This window comes from Idiotropiscis lumnitzeri, chromosome 2, assembly GCF_059441095.1.
Source record: "Idiotropiscis lumnitzeri isolate Australia: NSW breed Sydney's pygmy pipehorse chromosome 2, RoL_Ilum_1.0, whole genome shotgun sequence".
Taxonomy (NCBI): Eukaryota; Metazoa; Chordata; class Actinopteri; order Syngnathiformes; family Syngnathidae; genus Idiotropiscis; species Idiotropiscis lumnitzeri.
The window spans coordinates 3,156,512-3,175,325 of record NC_142392.1 but is presented as its reverse complement, the minus strand read 5'-3'; the positions used below and the strand labels follow the sequence as shown (position 1 = coordinate 3,175,325).

General features: G+C 42.9%; 2 protein-coding genes across 6 annotated transcripts in view; one reads left to right on the top strand and one right to left on the bottom strand.

Annotated features, from left to right (window-relative positions):
- The window catches only part of slc37a3 (solute carrier family 37 member 3), a 38,222-nt gene that overhangs the window by 1,828 nt on the left and 17,580 nt on the right, over positions 1-18,814 (bottom strand). Inside the window, exons 6-15 of one of the 2 annotated variants that reach the window (XM_088282404.1) lie at positions 4,404-4,571; positions 3,491-3,701; positions 2,732-2,846; positions 2,555-2,647; positions 2,089-2,172; positions 1,717-1,862; positions 1,403-1,499; positions 535-619; positions 262-458; positions 48-189 (exon numbers count right to left, since the gene is read on the bottom strand). In XM_088282404.1, the coding sequence (XP_088138530.1) occupies positions 48-189; positions 262-458; positions 535-619; positions 1,403-1,499; positions 1,717-1,862; positions 2,089-2,172; positions 2,555-2,647; positions 2,732-2,846; positions 3,491-3,567 (1,036 nt within the window). In that variant the 5' untranslated portion in view covers positions 3,568-3,701; positions 4,404-4,571. The remainder of the gene's footprint in view (positions 1-47; positions 190-261; positions 459-534; positions 620-1,402; positions 1,500-1,716; positions 1,863-2,088; positions 2,173-2,554; positions 2,648-2,731; positions 2,847-3,490; positions 3,702-4,403; positions 4,572-18,814) is intronic. The other variant, XM_088282412.1, reaches the window with a different exon arrangement.
- On the top strand, positions 5,205-12,098 carry LOC148341273 (DENN domain-containing protein 2A-like). Of its 4 annotated transcripts, XM_088287515.1 has the most exons (19): positions 5,205-5,354; positions 6,576-7,298; positions 7,898-7,974; positions 8,062-8,153; positions 8,259-8,444; positions 8,504-8,597; positions 8,683-8,733; positions 8,796-8,998; positions 9,069-9,178; positions 9,931-10,000; positions 10,181-10,258; positions 10,322-10,462; positions 10,544-10,692; positions 10,837-11,014; positions 11,081-11,122; positions 11,190-11,292; positions 11,363-11,620; positions 11,681-11,767; positions 11,853-12,098. In XM_088287515.1, exons 2-19 carry the CDS (start codon positions 6,640-6,642, stop codon positions 11,882-11,884), a joined length of 2,610 nt encoding a protein of 869 aa, XP_088143641.1. In that variant the 5' UTR covers positions 5,205-5,354; positions 6,576-6,639; the 3' UTR covers positions 11,885-12,098. The 4 variants fall into 4 exon arrangements, 3 of the variants coding, with proteins under 3 accessions (XP_088143641.1, XP_088143640.1, XP_088143643.1); XM_088287514.1 differs by having other exon boundaries at positions 8,062-8,444; XR_015841098.1 differs by lacking the exons at positions 10,544-10,692; positions 11,681-11,767; positions 11,853-12,098 and having other exon boundaries at positions 8,062-8,444; positions 10,322-10,489; positions 11,363-11,401.

The following is an 18,814-nucleotide window of genomic DNA, read 5'->3' as shown; positions in this document are numbered from 1 at the left end:
GGATGTATAAACTAAAACTCCATCATTCGCACCGGTGCACCACTCACCGATAATCCCCCCGACGTCATACCACATGGATAGCCGGTCAGCCTCGACTTCTTTCCAGCCGTAGTTGTTGCTCAAGTAGAAAGGAAGCCAGAAGAAGAAGGAGTAGTTGACCAGCTTCAAGCACGCGTACGCCAGGGAATACTAGAGCGAGCACACGCCAACGGGTTAAAGTTCAGTCGGGAAATCATTAGCCAGGAAGTGCTGGCAGCTCACCGGCAGAACTCCGGGCAGGCAGAACGCTTGGAAGAAACCCACGGCTTTCGGCGACTCGTCCGGCGGTTCGTCCTGCCGCTGCACTGAGTGGCCGTGACGGTCGTTAACATCCTCCTCCTCTTCCTCGTCGCTTATCAGAGGCCTGCGGGTGTCCGAGTCCACGGGGCGGAGTCCCGTCTGACCATCGATACTCAGACCTGACGCACACAAATCTTCGACATCGGCAACAAAAACAAGGTGTTGCAAAAGCGGATTTAATAGCACGTTAGTTACCGATTTCACTTGGGGAGGTGAGCAGGCCGAAGAAGAGCACAACGCCGCCAGCGAACTGCACCACGGACGTTATCAGGAAGGCATACTTGCAAAAGAGGAAGCACATGAGAGTCATTTTGAAGAAGTCATTTGGAGATGAGGTCAAAGGAAATAGTCAAAATATTTTTTTTTTAATTATAAATCTGTAAATATTGTTAATTCCGATAAAAACAATGATCATTATCATTTGTAAAATTTTTTAAAAAATAGTTTCATTGTATTATTTAGGAAAAAAAAAAACTATTAAACAGTTACTGAGATAAGAGGTGCAACGATTAATCGATTATCTAGTTAATCGATTAGAATAATTAATTAATAATTCCAAGACCCTGCGTAATTTACAATTGGCCAAATTCTTGGAATTTCAGCCTCTCAAAAGTTCTCTCGTCCTCAATTAAAACCAACTGAGTATTTTTTGAAAACTTTGAAATAAAGCCCTGTTATTAAATCAAGGAATGGAAATCTGATTTTTTATTTTTTTTTTTTAAATGTGATTCATCGCGTGCGGTTAATTGAAAACAGTTAAAAAAAAAAAACAGACAGCCGAATCAATTATTAAAATACGTTGCAGGACTAATTGAGATAAATGAATAGAAACAAAACCAAAAAAAATAATGAATGAATTAAAAAAAATATATATATACTCTGCAATAGTTTTGATTTGACTATTATTCAACCAATCATTTAATGGGATTAAACAGATTTTAATTGACCAATTTTCGAGGAAAATAGCAAGAAATCTTCCAAGATTCTTGCAAAGCTAAGGTTTAAAAAAAAATATAAAATAAAATAAAATAATAATAAATGTGACGTAACATGCTTTCCATACCTCGTAACCGTACTTGAGCACGCTGGATGCCAAGAAGGCGCCCAAGATGTTGCCCACATGTGCGCAAGCGCTCCACAGGCCGAACACGAAGCCACGCCTGGACACACACACAAAAAAAAAAAAGACGACCTCTTCATTTTTGAACACCGCCCTCTCAAAACAAACACATTTCCTCCCGCTCATTTCCTTGACAAGTCCTGTTGCTAAGCCTCGATGGCATCTCCGTCAGAGATGATGAATGCTCGCCTTTGTGCAAATTTATCCCTCTTGATGCGCGTTGATAAGAGGGCACACAAACACACACACGCACGCACCCGGTCCTGCCGAACCAGTTGGCCATGACGGCGACCACGCAGGGCCAGACGGTGGATTGCAGCAGGCCGTTGAGCACCCACAGGCCACAGTAGACGTAGACGTTGTAGATGTGGAGCCACTCGGTCAACGTGCCGAACACAAAGTTCTGCAAACGCACACGCACGCACATTATTGCATCATCAACAAAAAGCCATTTACCGATTTTTTATCGCGCTTGGCTTGATGAGGGATGCGGATGAGCTCGATTGTACAAACAGGGGCGAGACAAAAATACCGGACGGTAAGATGACACCGAGGACAACTGATAGCTCGATACTCGTAAAAGCATCGACTATACGGAAATAGGATTGCACGCTATGTGCCACACTCACCACGGCAGCTGAGCCGCACAGGCCGAAGCAGAGCACATAGCGCAGGTTCACTCGGTCGCCTATCACGCCGCTCAGATACAAACCCTGTGTGGAGGAAGACCGATTTAGATTTTTGATTCATTTATTTTTTTGTTATCAGTAGTGATAGACCGATATGCTTTTTTTTTCAGGGCAGATACCGAAACCGATTATGAGTAGTCATGGAGGCCGAGATGGTGCTGTGGGCAGGCCAATCTGCTTCTGCAGGCGGGGCCACCAGCACAGCAGAGAGAGAGAGAGAGAGAGAGAGAGAGGGAAGTGATTTGCAGTGAGCCAAAATAAACCGGATTTAAAAAGTATCTGCCTTGATAGTTGAAAAAAAAAAAAAGGCCAATGCTGATAATCAGCAAAATGCCAAATATCGGCCCAGTCGATAAATCGGTCTATCACGAGTTATCAGTTTACAAAAACACCACTGGTGCCTCACCACAGCGTAGGAGAAGAGGAAGATGGAGTCCAGAGCGCCCAAGAAGAGCGTCGCCTGCTCTTCATTGGCGAACAGTCGGTTTTTCTCCCACGTCTAAAACAAACGGATGTGCGGGTTGGGAAATGAGAGCTCATGGTTGGACTTTGGAGGTTCCTACGGCGGGAAAAGAAGGCGTACCTCATCGGGCAAGAGAGCGGGGGCGCTGCCATTTTGAGGAGAAGGCGTCCACTGGGCGGAGATGCTCACTTTCACGTTGCTGAACGTCTTCCTGGATGCGTGCAGGAACACATAGCTGGGACGGGAGAGAAAAATCATTGCTAAGAATTCACATGACGAGGACAGTTGTCACTTCACTTGCTGATAGTGACTATTCTTTTTTTTTTATTTCAATTCTGAAGAAATAGACATTTTCCATCACCTGATGGGGAAAATCTATTAAAATTGCAAAGCAAATTAAAAATTAATACATAAATCAAACCACCCTGTTTGAGCTGACTGGCACGCTTCTATTTATTCTTTATCTTTCCCATGAATTTCTGAAAAACTCACCAGAGTGAGAGTCTAAAAACAGGAAACGGTGCAGGAAACCACATTATCTTTTTTTTTTGAAGAGCTTCGCTCCACCTCACCAGAACAAGTACTTAAACATTAACATAAGCAGCACACCTTAAACAAATGAAGGCACAGCAGCAGGTCTAGAAATAAACCAGTTTGCATGAGATGCAAAAAAACTATCGTGACAACATGTGCACCAAAGACTTTTGACCCGCATGAATACCTGACATGGATTCACACCTTGTTTCGAAACTACATTCCAGAGGTCCGTGCAAAAAAAAAAAAGAAAAAAGTACAAGCCCGCCTGAGAGTAAAATTTGAACACCAAGCACACCACACAGTTTTCGGATGTAAAAAACACATCTACATTTGACAAATTACCTAAAGAAGGTGAGGAGGAACACAACCAGGTGATGATGGGTGTACTGTGACAGGTAGCCACAGCACGAGGGAGGCATCACAGGGGCGACTGGAAGGAGTAGGAGAATTTGGAGATTGGTTGTGGGTGGTGGGGATCGAGGAAGGACGGGTAGGGAGTTGAGCTAAAAGGCCAAGCGGTGCAAGCACATCACAGGGGCAAAAGACACCGTGCCTGAGAAGAGGGAAGTCAATGTCAAACGTTGCTTAGTAACAAGAGCTTTCCATGTCAAGTTCGTTTTTATTAGTGCGTGTGCAAGTTTCATTGACTTGCAATAAAATGTCATTTTATTCCCTCTCACGTTGCACCAGTGAAAGCAATAAAAAAGAGCTCACTGGCTGTATCACAATATTTCAAGTTATTTCATTATTTACTTGAGTAAAACACACATACACACACAAAAAAAGACATTTTATTCAATCTCACTGCGTACAGGAAATGACAGCAATAAAATGCGATTGCAAGTGTCTTTTTGTACCTTGAACGCAGCACCGGTCACGATTAACGGCTCAAGATTCGACGCTCTTTTACAAGAATTCGCTTTTTTTTTTTTTACAAACAATGACAATCCCTCGTGGTGAATTAAAAATGTTCGCCTGACATGAATATGTTCAAGTATTTTTTTACCTTCAGTAGTTTGCTTTTAATTTTAGAGAGATAAACGAGCGAGAGAGATACACGTCGAACAGTTGTCATGTGCCTCATTGGGAGACCAACTAAGCATTTTAAATGTTGCGACTAAGCCTCCATTTGTACCTCCATCAATTTCTTCGGGAAAAAAAGAGACAGCCCACAAGAAAGGAAACGACGAAAGAACGATTTTAGTTGATAAACGGCAAAAAAAAAACCAACAAAAAACACAGCGATGGTTCTTACCTTCGTGCTCGTGTCTTGCTATATAAGCTAGCAGCTTGGACCATAAACATCTGTTTACAGTACAGACGCGTCAGTGTGACGTCACGGCGGGGCGTGCACGTGGTTTTGCGGGCCGCTACCGCCGCCAGCAGGCCAGGGGTCGTATTACAACTCTTAGGCGCATTTCAACTGGAAAGGAATTGAAAGTGTATTTTACAATATATACATATATATATATATATACTCTGCTAGGTTATTGATTCAACACGTTTCGTCAGTAAACGTTAAAAAGTACAGATTGAAATGTACCAAAGTAAAAATAGTTTTTTCTGTCAGTTCTATACAGAAAACTCCATATTGATAACTTGACACAAGGAAGTAAGAAGTTCTTTCCTTTTATGAACTATCGTCTTGATCAAATTCCAAAGTCACTGCTGAACAAACAAAAAAAACTAAAACAAACAAAAACCACTTTACTTGTATGTGCCTTTCAGATCAATGGGAAGAATTTGAGTTTTTAGGCTCGCACAGGACACAGGGTATTCTTTTAAACAATTCTTTTAAATAAGGCCATAGATGAAGAATATTTTGCTTCTGAGAATCTGGCGTAATAAAGAATTTCATATCATTTTTTTTAATGAACCTAATTTGTCTACAAACACATGCCTATTGACCATATTTGAAAAAGAATGACTGGGGAAAAAAAGTGCATCTTATTTGCTTGAATTCAAGTCGCCTGTGACGCGTGCAACGTCCCTTGAGAGAGAGAAAGAGAGAGAGAAAGAGCTCAGGCTCCGTGCAGGGAGCGTGAATGACAGCAGATGAATGTAGTGAAGCAAATGAATGGAGCGAGATAGAAAAATCCTCTTCGAATGCAAGTGTCTCCAAGTCACAGTGGTGGAAACTTTTAATGGAACACCCATTGCATCAAGTCCGCTTTTCCTGCAGGAGGAGAGTGCATTGTACCGGGAGGTAAGTTGAAAATCTATCAAACTTATTTTGAATTTAATGTGACTTAATCGAGTGTTAAGTATTGATAGTGAGTTCGCCTCAAAATATTTTTTCTTATAGTGAAGCCTGCAATCAGGTTGGCCGACAAATATGCGCTTGAAACTTGAGAAAAATAAAGAGCCCCCATGGCAGTAAAAACGAAAATGCATACTCAAGTCCTACTGAGGTGCAAAGTCGTCACAGTGGCTATTAAAAGGATCAGAAAGGACAGAAAAGCAGAACATTACAAACAATAAACTTAATCCGGTGCTTGGGAAATAAAAGCCACATTTGCCTTGCGGTCGCCAACAAAACATCTCGCCAATTAGGGCTTTCCGTTTCCTCTGGTTTATTTATTAAAACATAATCGTTTGCTGAAACGGGCCACGATCCAACTATGTGTTTATTTTACAAAGGCCGATGAGAGGAAGACGCTCGGGGTTCATAGGCCTCTCCGGGCGGCTCCATTTTCCCACCGTTGCTGGAACGGGACGATCTCAAGTGACTCATTGGGGAGTTCACGATCCTCTTTAAAAGTCTGTTCAGGCTTTTTGCTGCAGAATGGCAAATGTCAGATTTATTTTTAGTGTATGAGTGCAACTGTTTGTTCTGTTGAGGCTGGGGTGTGCAAACTTTTGTATGAATGGAAAATTGTTTATTTTTCCTAATATGTGTTTTATTGCTGTCAACAAATTCACTGACCAATTAGTTCATCAAAAATATATACAAGTAGAGTATAACCAGGTTATTACACATATTCAAATTTAATTTAATCCTAACGCTGGTCAACGAATTTTTAACAAATTTTTTTAAAGTAATTTATTTTTTAGATTTTTTTTCCTCATGCATACATTTTTCATAATAATAATTAAGTATTTTGCAAGGCGAATGGGCTGGAAAACAAACGACATACATTTTTTAAAATTAATTTTGCTCAAATTAATTTTTATCATGTTGATGAATTAGCCAATTATTTGTAGTACCACCTAAAAGAATAAATTAAAATCTATTGCACATTAAAGTTAAATACAACTGAACTCTACTGAAATGGACGGTACTAAATTAAAAATAAATAGCCACGCTATCAAAAGCAGTTAGAACACTGATTGACCACTAGAGGGCGCCTGTGAACCACTAACAGTATTAATGCCACACTTTGTGACTCACTCGCTCAAAATTGCTCTCGTTTCCTAATCTGTTTAGATTAAAGCAGTGCAGTGAGAGAAGATCTGTCGTCAAAAAAAGCGTGTAGCAACGTTAGCTCACAATGGCTCACCCGAGGCCCAATTCGGACCGTCGGATTAATGAGAATAGACTCCTGGTAGGCAACAAGCGCTCCGTATGCGGCAGCGGCGGCAACATCAAGGACAAGATCACTCTTTGGGAAGGAAAAGAACTCTTAAATTCCTCCTGTGTGTGCTTGAAGAGCACGGGTGAGCAGAGTGAGATGGAAAATGTCAAGAAAGCACAAGTTCTGAAAATCCATTGCGATAAAGACAACGTGGGCGCAGAATCGAGGACGGAGAATAACGGAGCCTACGACGAGCAGAAAGAGAACGTGGAAACGTTTGATTCAAGGCCTTGCTCGCCTCCACGGAAGACATTAAACGCAACAAAAACATTAGAACAAAGCAACGAAGATACGCGGGCCGTATTTGCTCTTTTTAAGAAGCTGGACGCCATGGGACCCAATCACGGGAAGACTCCCCCGGAGCTCGGCAACTACTTCAGCCCGCCGAGCAAGGACAAGCAAGCGGAGGGGAAGAGGAAAGACAACATGTCTCCGACTGTGAACCCGCTCCCCAAGCCCAAGCGCACCTTCCAGCATCCTGAGAGCAAAGGGCACCGCAACCTTCCTCCGCTGCCCAAAACAGCCTCAAGGCCTTTGCCTGGAGCCAACAGGGGGCGACAAAACCAAAACAACAGGTAAACAGAAATTTCTTATTACATTTAAATTTCTAAACTTTGTTATTATTCTTTATTAAAAAATAATGTTTGCATTTATTTTTTTCATAAAAATATCATTGCTTTAATTTAGAAATCTCTTATTGAATTTAAATTTCTATAAAATACTTTGCTATTATTCTTTATTAAAAAATAATTTTTGCATTTATTTTTTTCATAAAAATATCATTGCTTTAATTTAGAAATCTCTTATTGAATTTAAATTTCTATAAAATACTTTGCTATTATTCTTTATTAAAAAATAATTTTTGCATTTGTTTTTTTAAATAAAAATTTTATTGCTTTAATTTAGAAATTTCTTATTGAGTTTAAATTTCTATAAAATACTTTGCTATTATTCTTTAGTAAAAAATAATTTTTGCATTTATAAAAATATTGCTTTAATTTAGGCGTTCCACAAGGTTGTATCATTGGCCCCCTCAAGTTCTACAAATGCTTACAGTATATACGAGAATTTAGTGTTTTTAAACAAAATTCAGATTCTCTGATGTGCCGCAATATTATAGATTTTGACCCCTCAAGTTCCCTTACAAATATTTATTTGTTATAATTTATTAAAGGAAAACACTTGAGTATGAAGACATGCCAGCTTCAACGCTCTCACTGACTCTGGAGCATCACTATGAAGACATACTGGGTAACCATGGCAACCACAAAACTAAGCATGTGGCAGTGGCGAAAGGCTCCAGACCACCTGGAACCCTGTTCTTTGGTCTTGTTCCAGACAAAGAGAACCCGTATGAGGACATTGAGTTGGAGAGTCAATGCTCCCAGCGGTCTTCGTTACCGTCCTCTCCTGGTGCTGACACAAGCAAGGTTCTGACACTATCTCGTGGGTGGGGGGGGTCTCGTCTTGGATTGATGGATTCTAAAATTGCAGCCTGTTCGCGGTGGTGTCATTCTGAGAGTTCTTCTCCCCAGGCTTTAAGGCCCGGCTTCTTTAGACAGAATTCCGGTCGGAGTTTTAAGCTGCTGGACCTGCGTCGGGGTAACCGGCAGAACAGCGGAGTTGCTTCCCCATCCCAACCCAGCCCCCCGTCGACCCCGACTGATACTCCGTGGTCATCCTCGGACGACTACAGCCGCACCTACCGCAGGATACCAACAGTATGTTTAGTGCGAGATTTGTCTTGATTCCGCTGGAGTGCTAAAAATTATTCTTCAAGGTGGTCCTGAGGATCAACGGGATCTTTGAGACTCGGATCGGGAAGAAACACTTACGGAGGATTTACCATTATGCGGAGACCAGCTCAGGGAGAGGTGATCACCTTCAGGATGTCCAGTTCGATTTAATTTTGACGTCAAAGTGCCCTTCGCGATTTGAGTCTCACGTTCTTCTTCACAGTGACCGACGAAAACAGCGATTCCGAGAGTGAACTTGAAGAGCGAGCCAAAGGTAGGGAACCTCTCTGAAGAGCTTTGTAACTTTTCCTTCATGGACTCTTTGTTCCGACGCAGCGCACCAACAGAGGTTGGTCTCGGTGCAGTCCATACTGAGCCCCCCAAGCCAAACGGGGCTCCGGTGCAGCAGCACCAAAACCAGAAACTTGGATAGTAATCACCATCGGCAGCTCTTTGAGTACTTCCTGGTTGTGTCGCTTCAGAAGGCCAAAACGGCCGGACACTACGTCCCCGAAGTCACACAGCAGTTCCCCCCAAAGGTCAGACATGGTATGTTCCATATTTGGTGGCACGCTATAACGTCATGTTGTTGTTGTTGTTGTATTACAGCTGGAGCGAAACTTCAAATTCTTGAGGGAGACAGAGGATCAGCTCAAGATTATTCCCAAATTTTGCTTCCCAGATGCGAAAGACTGGGAGCCGGCAGACAGCTACCCGAGGTGAGGCAATGTCACGGCATATTTGTAAGCAAAAAAAATAAATCATACAAGCTCACAGGAATGTCATATGGATGGATTGAAAAAGGCCCTCTGAGATTATACCACGGGTGGGCAAACTCTTGCGTCCTCGAGGGCCACATTTTGGGCATGGATGAAAGAAAAATAAATAAGATAAAAAGTTACAATTATTTATTATATAAATATATATAATACATACGATAGTTTCCTAGAATATTATTTTTCATTTTAAGTGTATTGTTTATTAATCATTTTAATAAATTCATTAAATCGATATTAAATTAGACATTTAACCTATTTTAAGGATTTATTTTTTCACTTAATAAATTTTATTTGAATCAATCTATCATTAAATTATTTAATAAAAATTATTTAAAAAAAATCAAATAATACATTTAAATTCACCAATTTTGAGATAAAAAGCGAGGGGAAAAAAATCTGCGGTGTTCCACAAGGTTGTACTCTAAGACCCCTCCAGTTCTCGGCATCCAATGTTGTTCACAAATGGAACATTTGCATTCACAGACATCATCCATCCATCCGTTAGTTGATTACGCAAATGCTCAGTGGGCCAGAATAACGAAGAGAGGGGGGCCACATGTGGCCCCTGGGCCCTACTTTACCCACCCTTAGTTGACATCATCATTGGCAGAGTCTATTTTCAAAACCCCGCAGTCATAACATGCCAATCACGTCTACATTTGTGTCTTTAACATGACTTATCCCTCCACTAGTGAGATGTTCTCGTTCGTCTTGACTGGCGAGGACGGGAGCAGGAGGTTCGGATACTGCCGCCGTTTACTGGTAAATCATAAAACAGGAAGCGGCCAAATACCGCCGATCACGGCTGAGTAAATAACCGCGCCAGAAATGTTGGCATGCTGGTGGGAAGACAGGAAGTGCGTGTGTCTGGGAAAGGGCAGCATGTGTGCGTGAAATGATCCAACATCACCTCATTTCATGCCGTCCAATTTTGCGTTTCAGCCCAATGGTAGAGGAAAACGTTTGCCAGAAGTCTACTGCATCGTCAGCCGCCTCGGCTGTTTTAAACTGTTCTCCAAGGTAAGGCTTTTTTTTTTTTTCTTCCACGTTTGGATACTGAATTCCGTGACTTCTCCACTGCAGGTGTTGGACGAGGTGGAGAGGCGGCGGGCTCTGTCTCCCGCGCTGGTGCAGCCGCTCATGAGAGCCATCATGGAGGCTCAGTTTCCAGCTCCGGGCAGGACCGTCGCAGTCAAGACTTTCCTACCTGGCTCGGGCACGGAGGTACAATGTGTCGGTGAAAGTCTAGAGGTGAGCATGGGCGTTCCTAGCTGCCGTGTTTTCCTCCCTTCCGCCCCCCGCTAGGTGATGGAGCTGCGTCGACCGTCCGACTCGCATTTGGAGCACGTGGACTTTGAGTGTCTTTTCTCGTGCCTGAGTGTGAAGCTTCTTCTCAGGGTGTTTGCGTCTTTGCTTCTGGAGCGCAGGGTGGTCTTTACGGCGGATAAACTCAGGTTTGGACGTGTTGCATGGAGGATATACTAATTCGCCACTAGATGGCGGAATTTAACACTGACTTGAGTAGACGTCGTGATGGAAGTGTTGGTTGCTCCTTTCAGAATCAGAGAGAGAAACTCATCCCCAATTTTTTTTTCTAGTACCCTGTCCCAGTGCTGCCACGCGGTGGTGGCGCTCCTCTACCCGTTCGTGTGGCAGCACACCTACATCCCCGTGCTCCCCTCGGCCATGCTGGACATCGCGTGCACCCCGACCCCGTTCATCGTGGGCTTGCTGTCCGCCGCCTTGCCCCAACTCGCCGAGCTGCCCCTGGAAGAGGTTGGCCAGATGTTTACGCGCCAAGACGTGGAGTTTCTTTAATGATGCTGATTTGTCGCCGCGCAGGTTCTGGTCGTCAATCTGGGGAAAAGTCGATTCCTAAAACAGGTGGGTTGTTTGTGAAAGCCGGCATGTGGAGAACATCTAGTTTTATTTGAGGGGGCGTCTTTTTAAGATGGATGACGAGGACTCCATCCTGCCGTGGAAGCTTCAGTCCGCTCTGGAGAACGTTTTGGAGAGGAGACGAGAGCTCGCCGGCGGAGGCGACACAATCGGCGGTAAAGTGGCGAAACCTTCTTTTCGTGACATCGGATAATCACCCATCTTGCCGACTCGTCTCCTCGTTAGAGCACCTGAGCACCGTTGTGTCCGAGGCCTTTGTCCGCTTCTTCGTGGAGCTGGTGGGCCACTACCCGCTCTTCTTCTTCAGCCAACGGGAGGACGACGTCTCCTCGGCGCCGTCCGTCCCTTGCTCCTTCCAACGGGAGGCCTTCCGGAAAGCCGTCCCGTCCAAGACGACGAGGCGCTTCCTGGAGGTCTTCATGGAGACGCAGATGTTCCGTTGGTTCATCCAGGAGAGGGAGCAACACGCGCCTAGTCTGAGAGGTACGGGTAATTCCCCCGCTTTGTCGTCAAATAATTTTATTTTTTTAAACGTCTCCTCAGGGCTTTTTGAAATGAGGGTGCACGAATATCTCGACACCATCCACGAGAGCGAACACCGGAGAGTTAATAGATTTCTCAAAGGTTTAGGTGAGGACATTGATCAGTTTTTAGTCGATGCTGCGTCTTCGTCATCCCCATCTAATTCGGTTTGTTTTTTCTTTTTTTTCCACAGGCAACAGAATGAAATTTTTGTCCAAGAAATAATCACCGCGAATGGATGATGACTTTTTTTTTTTTTAAACTGTGAAAATAACATTAAAATGTTCATGCAACCTAATTCAACAGTAAAATGTATTAAAATGAAAACAGTGTATCTAAATGACAATGTCATAATACCCATCAGGAACCACTAGGGGGCAGTAGTGTTTTTTTTGTGTTTTGTTTTATTTATTTTTATTTTTTTTTGGGGTGAGCAGCACCGTTTAACGCAACCAATCACTTGGTCAAAATATTAGGTACAGCTGCATGTCCAATCCTGAGATCCTAATACAAAATAATCTAACAATAATATTTAATAATTGATATTTGTGTATATAAATGTTATAATTAAAAAAAAATCCAGATTAACTTTTATTTTTTTTATATATTTTTTTTGTCCTAAGGGGTCAATTTGACGCAACTTTTAAATAGCTCTGTTTTCCCTACAACATGATTGGGGAGGGAGGGGATGAGGTTCGAAAGGCAGCACAAAAACGATGTGCTCATTCAGCAATCGCGTGCCAATTGTACCCGATGACTGGTCCGCATGCCAAACATTCACAAACCACACGACCGCCGTGTTTGTGTGCTCAAAGACATCCAGGCCTCGTCATTACAAAGAGTTTTTGGCTTACGCCAAGCACTATTTTTGGGATGTGAGTCATGGAAATAAAGGCGTCCACAAAGAGGAAGAGCACATCTTTTGTCGCCGTGAAAGCATAACGCAGGTGCGGAGAAAAGAACATCGTCGGGTATTGTCTCGGCCTGAGAAGCCTTCGGGGCTGGTGCGCCGTCGCACCCGATGGACATATGTTGATGCATAAACACAAATGTGCTGCACACTCAATGCACATGCAAATCGCAGACATGTCAGCTATTAAATACGTTCATGAGCCGCTAACACGATAAATGCGGCTGCAGGCTGTGTACACACGCGACATCATTCATATATCGACCCGATTAAGACAAACCACCAATATATGCTGTAAATATGATTTTCTGCCGGTGGGAACGCAAATAAGATATGGCTGTTTTATGGCTGAGAATATTGTAAATACGAAGAAAACATGAAGGGGCCAAGGATACAACCTTGTGGCACACCTCAGGACTAAGATTTTGTTGAAACACATTTTGTGAAAATATTGACAAGAAAAAAAATGGACAATATTCTCTCTCTCTCACTCACTATATATGTATATATAAATAAAACAGGTCAGTAAAGTACAGTAAATCTGTCAGTGGTTAGCAAATCAACAGCCGTGGCTCCATGTGCTCCCCCAGGTGGGAAAGCAGTTATGCCATGGGCAGATCTCAAGACGCCCGCAGAAAGAAAAATGTAGAGAGAGAGGGAGAGAGAGAGAGAGACGAGCACTGACAGCTGCTGACAGATTGCTCTCTCAGGTTCTGGCGGGGGTCTGGGGAGGGGATGGCGTTTGTGTGTGCATGGACACTTGGCCAGATGCCATCAACCCAAAACGGTCCCAGACTGCTTTTCTGCTTTACACCTGGGCTTCAGCTCAAACCGACGGGCGCGTTATTGCGGAGGTAATTACGGTTTAAATCAATTCCAGTCAGCAAGGGTTGACCCCCGGAGGTTTCCAACTTCTCTGCGGAATATCTTTCTCCACGCATGTGTCACATGTTTTTGCTCACAAAGCAAGGGAAGTCTTATCTTCCTGCAAAGGAAAAGTGGCACGCTTTACATAGAGTGCAGTGAAAATGTATTTTGCCCCGTCCTTGATTGCTTTTGAATTATTATTTTAGCAGACTGAAGTGTTTAAGATCAATTTTAACATCCCATAAAGTCAAAACGAGGAAATGCAAAAATGGTCCAGGTCCTGGAGTAACAAAGCAAGAGCGCCTCACTGTCACCATCAAGCATGATTTTGTTTTTATCAAATGTTGAGATATTAAATTGGCTTCAAATCCAGCTCAGCGCTGTCCGTCTTGATTTAAGTGTGATAAAAATCAGCGAGGGGGCAAACCTTTCTAACGGCACTGTGTGGAAAGCATCATGCGAACTTCACAGTCCATTAAAAGCAAACCACCAACTTGACATGACTTCTCTCCGGAGATTTATTGACCTCATTTTAAAGTTTGCGAGCCACATTTGAGACTCCCCCGAGGTGGCCTTGTACTAATTACATGATTTATGGAGTAATGCGCGCTTTAGGGAAGGTGCGGTAACCGAGCGTCACTCGCCATCAGTCACAATGGAAAGCCCATGTCATTTTCCTTCATACTTTTTAAACCTTCCGCCACACCCATCAATCAAACAACCCGCTATGGACATTTTCTTCTATTACTTTAATATCCCTTGTGCAATATGATATTTTCGGCAGATTATTATAGGTTGCCTTGGAGTACTTTCGTCAAACTACAATTTTCTCCCGTAAACGGAGTCATTGAGTTTGATTTACTGTAGAACCTGACATATAGAGTGCAATGGAGTTTAACGTAAAAAAAAAAAATGGTTGCAAAGCACACATGCAAACAGTGTGTGGCAAAAAAAAAAAGTTGCACCCGACTGCTTGTTGTCCCGGCTGCAGGTGCAACGTCCAGCTGCGAGCTCCGACGCGCATGCCAGCGCCCTGAATCATTTCCGATGGCCGGACGGGGAGCCATCAAAGGCCATTTGGGAATGCTGGCAATTGTAATTCCCACAGAAATTGCCCGCAAATGCTCGGAGGACACTTTCACCAAAAATAAGGAAATGAGTGAAGGACTGAAATATATATTACGATTATATATATTATATTTTGAATTTATTTTATATATATATATATATATATATATATATATATATAATACATTCAAAATTATACTGCCTCCCAGTGGCCAAGGTAGGTAAATCAGAAGGAGCAGCCCAATGAATGAATTGCAGCATCAAATTATGACACACAATTCTTTACATTAAATTATGTTATTACTCTCTTGTTTTAGACACTACAATATGATCGTCAAATTTATTTATTTTAATTATTTAAAAACTAATTTTTTCAGAGTGGGCTGCATTGTGTCGGCTCACTGGTCTGTGTTTAAATTAATAGCGTAAAATTAAATATGACTTGCCTGTGAGCGGAGATTTTTTTTCCCCTTTTTTATGCATAAAGAGGAACAAAAAAGTGAAAGGTGTGTGAGAAATTAATCAAAGCCGAAGCCCTTCCCCCCAAAAAAAACAAAAAAAACTTGTGGGTCATGCGCTTGACCCTCTTTTCAGGCCTATGTTTGTCCTCTTTTCATGGTAAAAAAAAAAGGGAGACGGCGAGCAAGAGTTCAAAGAGTAGGGGTGGGGGGGGGACGAGTCCGGCGTGGGCCACACACAACGATTTCGCAGGCCTGATGAGGGTGCGTCACTGCGGACTCACGACCGTCGCCTCGTGGTCTGCAGCTGCAATGCGTGCGTCCATGTGTGCCCACGTAGCTATTACACCAACATTAGTCACAACATTGCCACCCATCCTTTCGCCTTTCGAATTAGCCAACGATTGTTATGCCAAATGGTTAAATAAGTGGGGAAAATAGTAAAGATTAGAAAACAACGCCCCTTTAAGAAAAAAAAAAAAAAAAAAAGTAGTTAAATCAAGGTTCCGGCACAATTAAATTGGTTGAAGGACTGAAAATTACAACAAACAATTAAAAACTTAAATTATTTAAAAAAAGAAAAAAAATGCAAAAACCAAACGGTAAAACTTGAGTTTGGCTGCCACAACCACAACATCAGCAGTTATTTTGCAGAGTCATCCACGGCATGTATGCAATAAAAATGAGATTTTTTTTTAACGATTATTAAGCCAAATTGTAAAATCAGCATTTGGAAAAAAAACAACCAAAAAATTCAATCTCCCAATTTCTAACATCCTCCCTGCATCCCACTTTGAGGAGACCATGCGTGTGCGTGTGCGTGTGTGTGTGTGTGTGTGTGTGTGTGTGTAGTCTCTTGAGTGGACACGCAATCTTGCACTCCAAATTGTGGGGAGTCTTTGTCAGCGCAGTTCCAAGGTGGTCCGCACCATCGGTACGTCAACTCATGTCTCCCCATCCTGCGCTTTGTGTGTGTTCCCAAAGTTCCTTTCAACCCATCGAAAATGCTTCGCATCGCCTGCTTTTTGGCTCAACAATCCCAATTCGGATTCAATTATGCAACGTCGTTGGATTGAAAGTGCGTCCAGACTGCGGATGAATAGCGCAAAGTTGACAATTCAAACCTGTTACACTTGGGATTGTTTTCTCTGAGCTGCAAATCACTAAATTGAAATGTATTTTTTTCCCAGAAGTGAAACAAAAAGGCAGTGAATCCTCTTCCCCTGCCAACTATTAATGTCTCAAACAAAAGCGAGCCTCCCGTCGTTAAATTACGAGCCGGAGAACATTTCATTCGGCGCGAGTTTATTAAATTCAACGCTCGAGTACAGGCTCGTTTACAAGTTTTCCTCCTCCTTCCTCTTTCTTTTTGCCGAGGCGCTCGCTCGCCAACGTCAACATGGCGACTGCCAGTCAGTCGACAACAATTTGCTTTTTTTTTTTCCCTCCTCCCCACCATCTGCAAAAATCGAATTCTGGCTGGAAATGTGATCTCGTCATACCTTCGACGAAGAGTCCCGACCAAAAAGTGGTGATGATTAAAAACTCATTTGGACTATTGAACAGCAGTGAGTGGAGTGTTTTTTTTTTTTTTTTAACGAGGCGCTCGGTAGGCAGTGAGCCACTTGCAGTTAGTCTTGAAGTTGTCACTTAGTGATTCATCACGGCGCGTTATGGTCGCCTTATCTGCTGGTGACTGTTTGTTTTACTGCAGAGCTGTCACAAAGGCGCTTTTAGCCGGCTTTCACTTTGAGCGTCCTCAATGATTTACATTTCAGGAAAGTGTGTGTGAGACCTGGTATAGTATTTGCACTTGCTGTGTACGCGCTCTTGCGATTAAGCTGCTGTCAAATCGTAAGCGCGTCAATTTGTTGGGATGATATAAAATTTGTTTGGGTGATGATCCGGATTGTTATGACAATTTTCACAATTTTGCGGTTGTTGAAGGCCAAATTGTGGTTATTTATGCGGGTATTTATTATTTTATTATTTATTATTATCATTTTATACTCTGTATAAAACTAACACTAAAACCTAACTAAGATATTTTGGAAAAAATAAAACTAAAAGCGATACCAGCACCAAATTCTTAGAATGAGAACCCCTGACAAAAAGGACTTTAAAAAAATATTTTAGGAGTTTTATCGAGGTCCACTTGCATCGGGGTCCAGTGCGGCAGTAACCAAACTGGTCCAGTAGGATTCGCTGGCCTTGTTGAACTCCTGCGTAGGATTGTTATGCCTTGGTGGAGATGTTTGCTCCCCTGACTGCCATTCGAGATTATTTATGTGTTGCTACTCGGGTGAAAACGACAAAATCCAAAAAACGCAAAAGGGGTGAGACCCTAAGGTCCACATGTGGATGGCCATTTTCCATGTTTTTTTGAGGGGGGCATTCATTAATTTCCATTGGAGGCATGTCACTCTGATTTGTGCTGCTCCATGTTAGAACCACCACCGGTCTGGAAACTTTTTCCAACGGAACCCACTGCAGATGGCACCGAGTCCGTTTTTAGTGCCACCGCGCTGTCACGTCATCGTGATCGATGCCGAAAGACCCCCCCCCCCCCATAACCCCCTCCACGATGATTTACACAAGGCCGCGGGTTTGGGACGGGAAGCACATGGCCGATCCATCGGAGAAAATGTGCGTGATCGTGGTAAGGACATTTCCAGATCTCGGCTTGATCGAGAAAACCGCTCCGGCATGCCAGAAGTGCGGCATCGACTATAAATAGACATCATCTGACACCACTTTTTTTGGGGGGGGCTTAACGCGACTGCGAGATGTTTGCCCCGTTTGGACTGTTTAACAAAGTCGTGCTCGTGACATGTGCATGGACGTCGCCGCACACGTTCACATGAGCGAACGCAAGCGCGATGATAAATGTGGGAAAAGAGGAAGTGGCCGGCCCGGTGTTATCGGTGTGCCGCCCATGTCGCTGACGGTCGTTCTAAAAGTGACAAGCACAAGTGCGTGTGTGTCTGTCGGAGAGTGTGTGCGCGTGTGAGTTGGCAAGCGGTCGCAATGCATCTATATTCTCACCACGGCGTTGGGATACTAAACAGAGAGTAGTGACAAGGAAGAGCACTCAGTGTGAAGAGTAACTGAGTTAATGACATCAAGATGTGCAAAAACAATTTTTTTCCCGCCAAATACGGAACATATTGACCTATTATGCCGTAATGAGAATATTCATAAGGTACCCGAGTGAACAATTGGAATGGAAAATGGTTCAATAACTGAAGTCTCAAAACACAACGTGCATACTGAAGACGGGTGAACAATTGTTCTGCCAAAGTATGAGATAAGTGAGCAAAACAATAAGCCTATTACTTTGAGTCAAGGTTTCCTCCCGCTAAGAATTTGGGTCCAAAACACAAAACCAGGGTTGGTTTTTTTATCCTCACCTTCAATTTTTGCTGCAAAAAAACAATATCTATAAAGAAGACGGGCGAACAATTGTTCTGCCAAACTATGAGATAAGCGAGCAAAACAATAACCCGATGACGTTAAGTCAAGGTTTCCTCCTACTAAGAATTTGGTTCTAGAACAGAAACCATGGTTGGTTTTTCAGCCTAATCCTCAGTTTTTGCTGCAAAACGGAAAACGGGTGAACAATTGTTATGCAAAACCATTAAATAAGGTGACGCGGAAATTTTGGGATTAAAAAGTACTCTATTATTTTAAGTCGGGCTTTTTCTTGGCTCTACACTGACAACCAGGAACGGTTTTGGCCCCAACTCTAAGTTTAGGTATTTAATGTCCATGACGAGTAGTTTCAAAATCAATGTACCTCAAACTCATCCTGTTCTGCAGCTGCAAAGGGCAAAATTCCGCCGTTTTCAACAT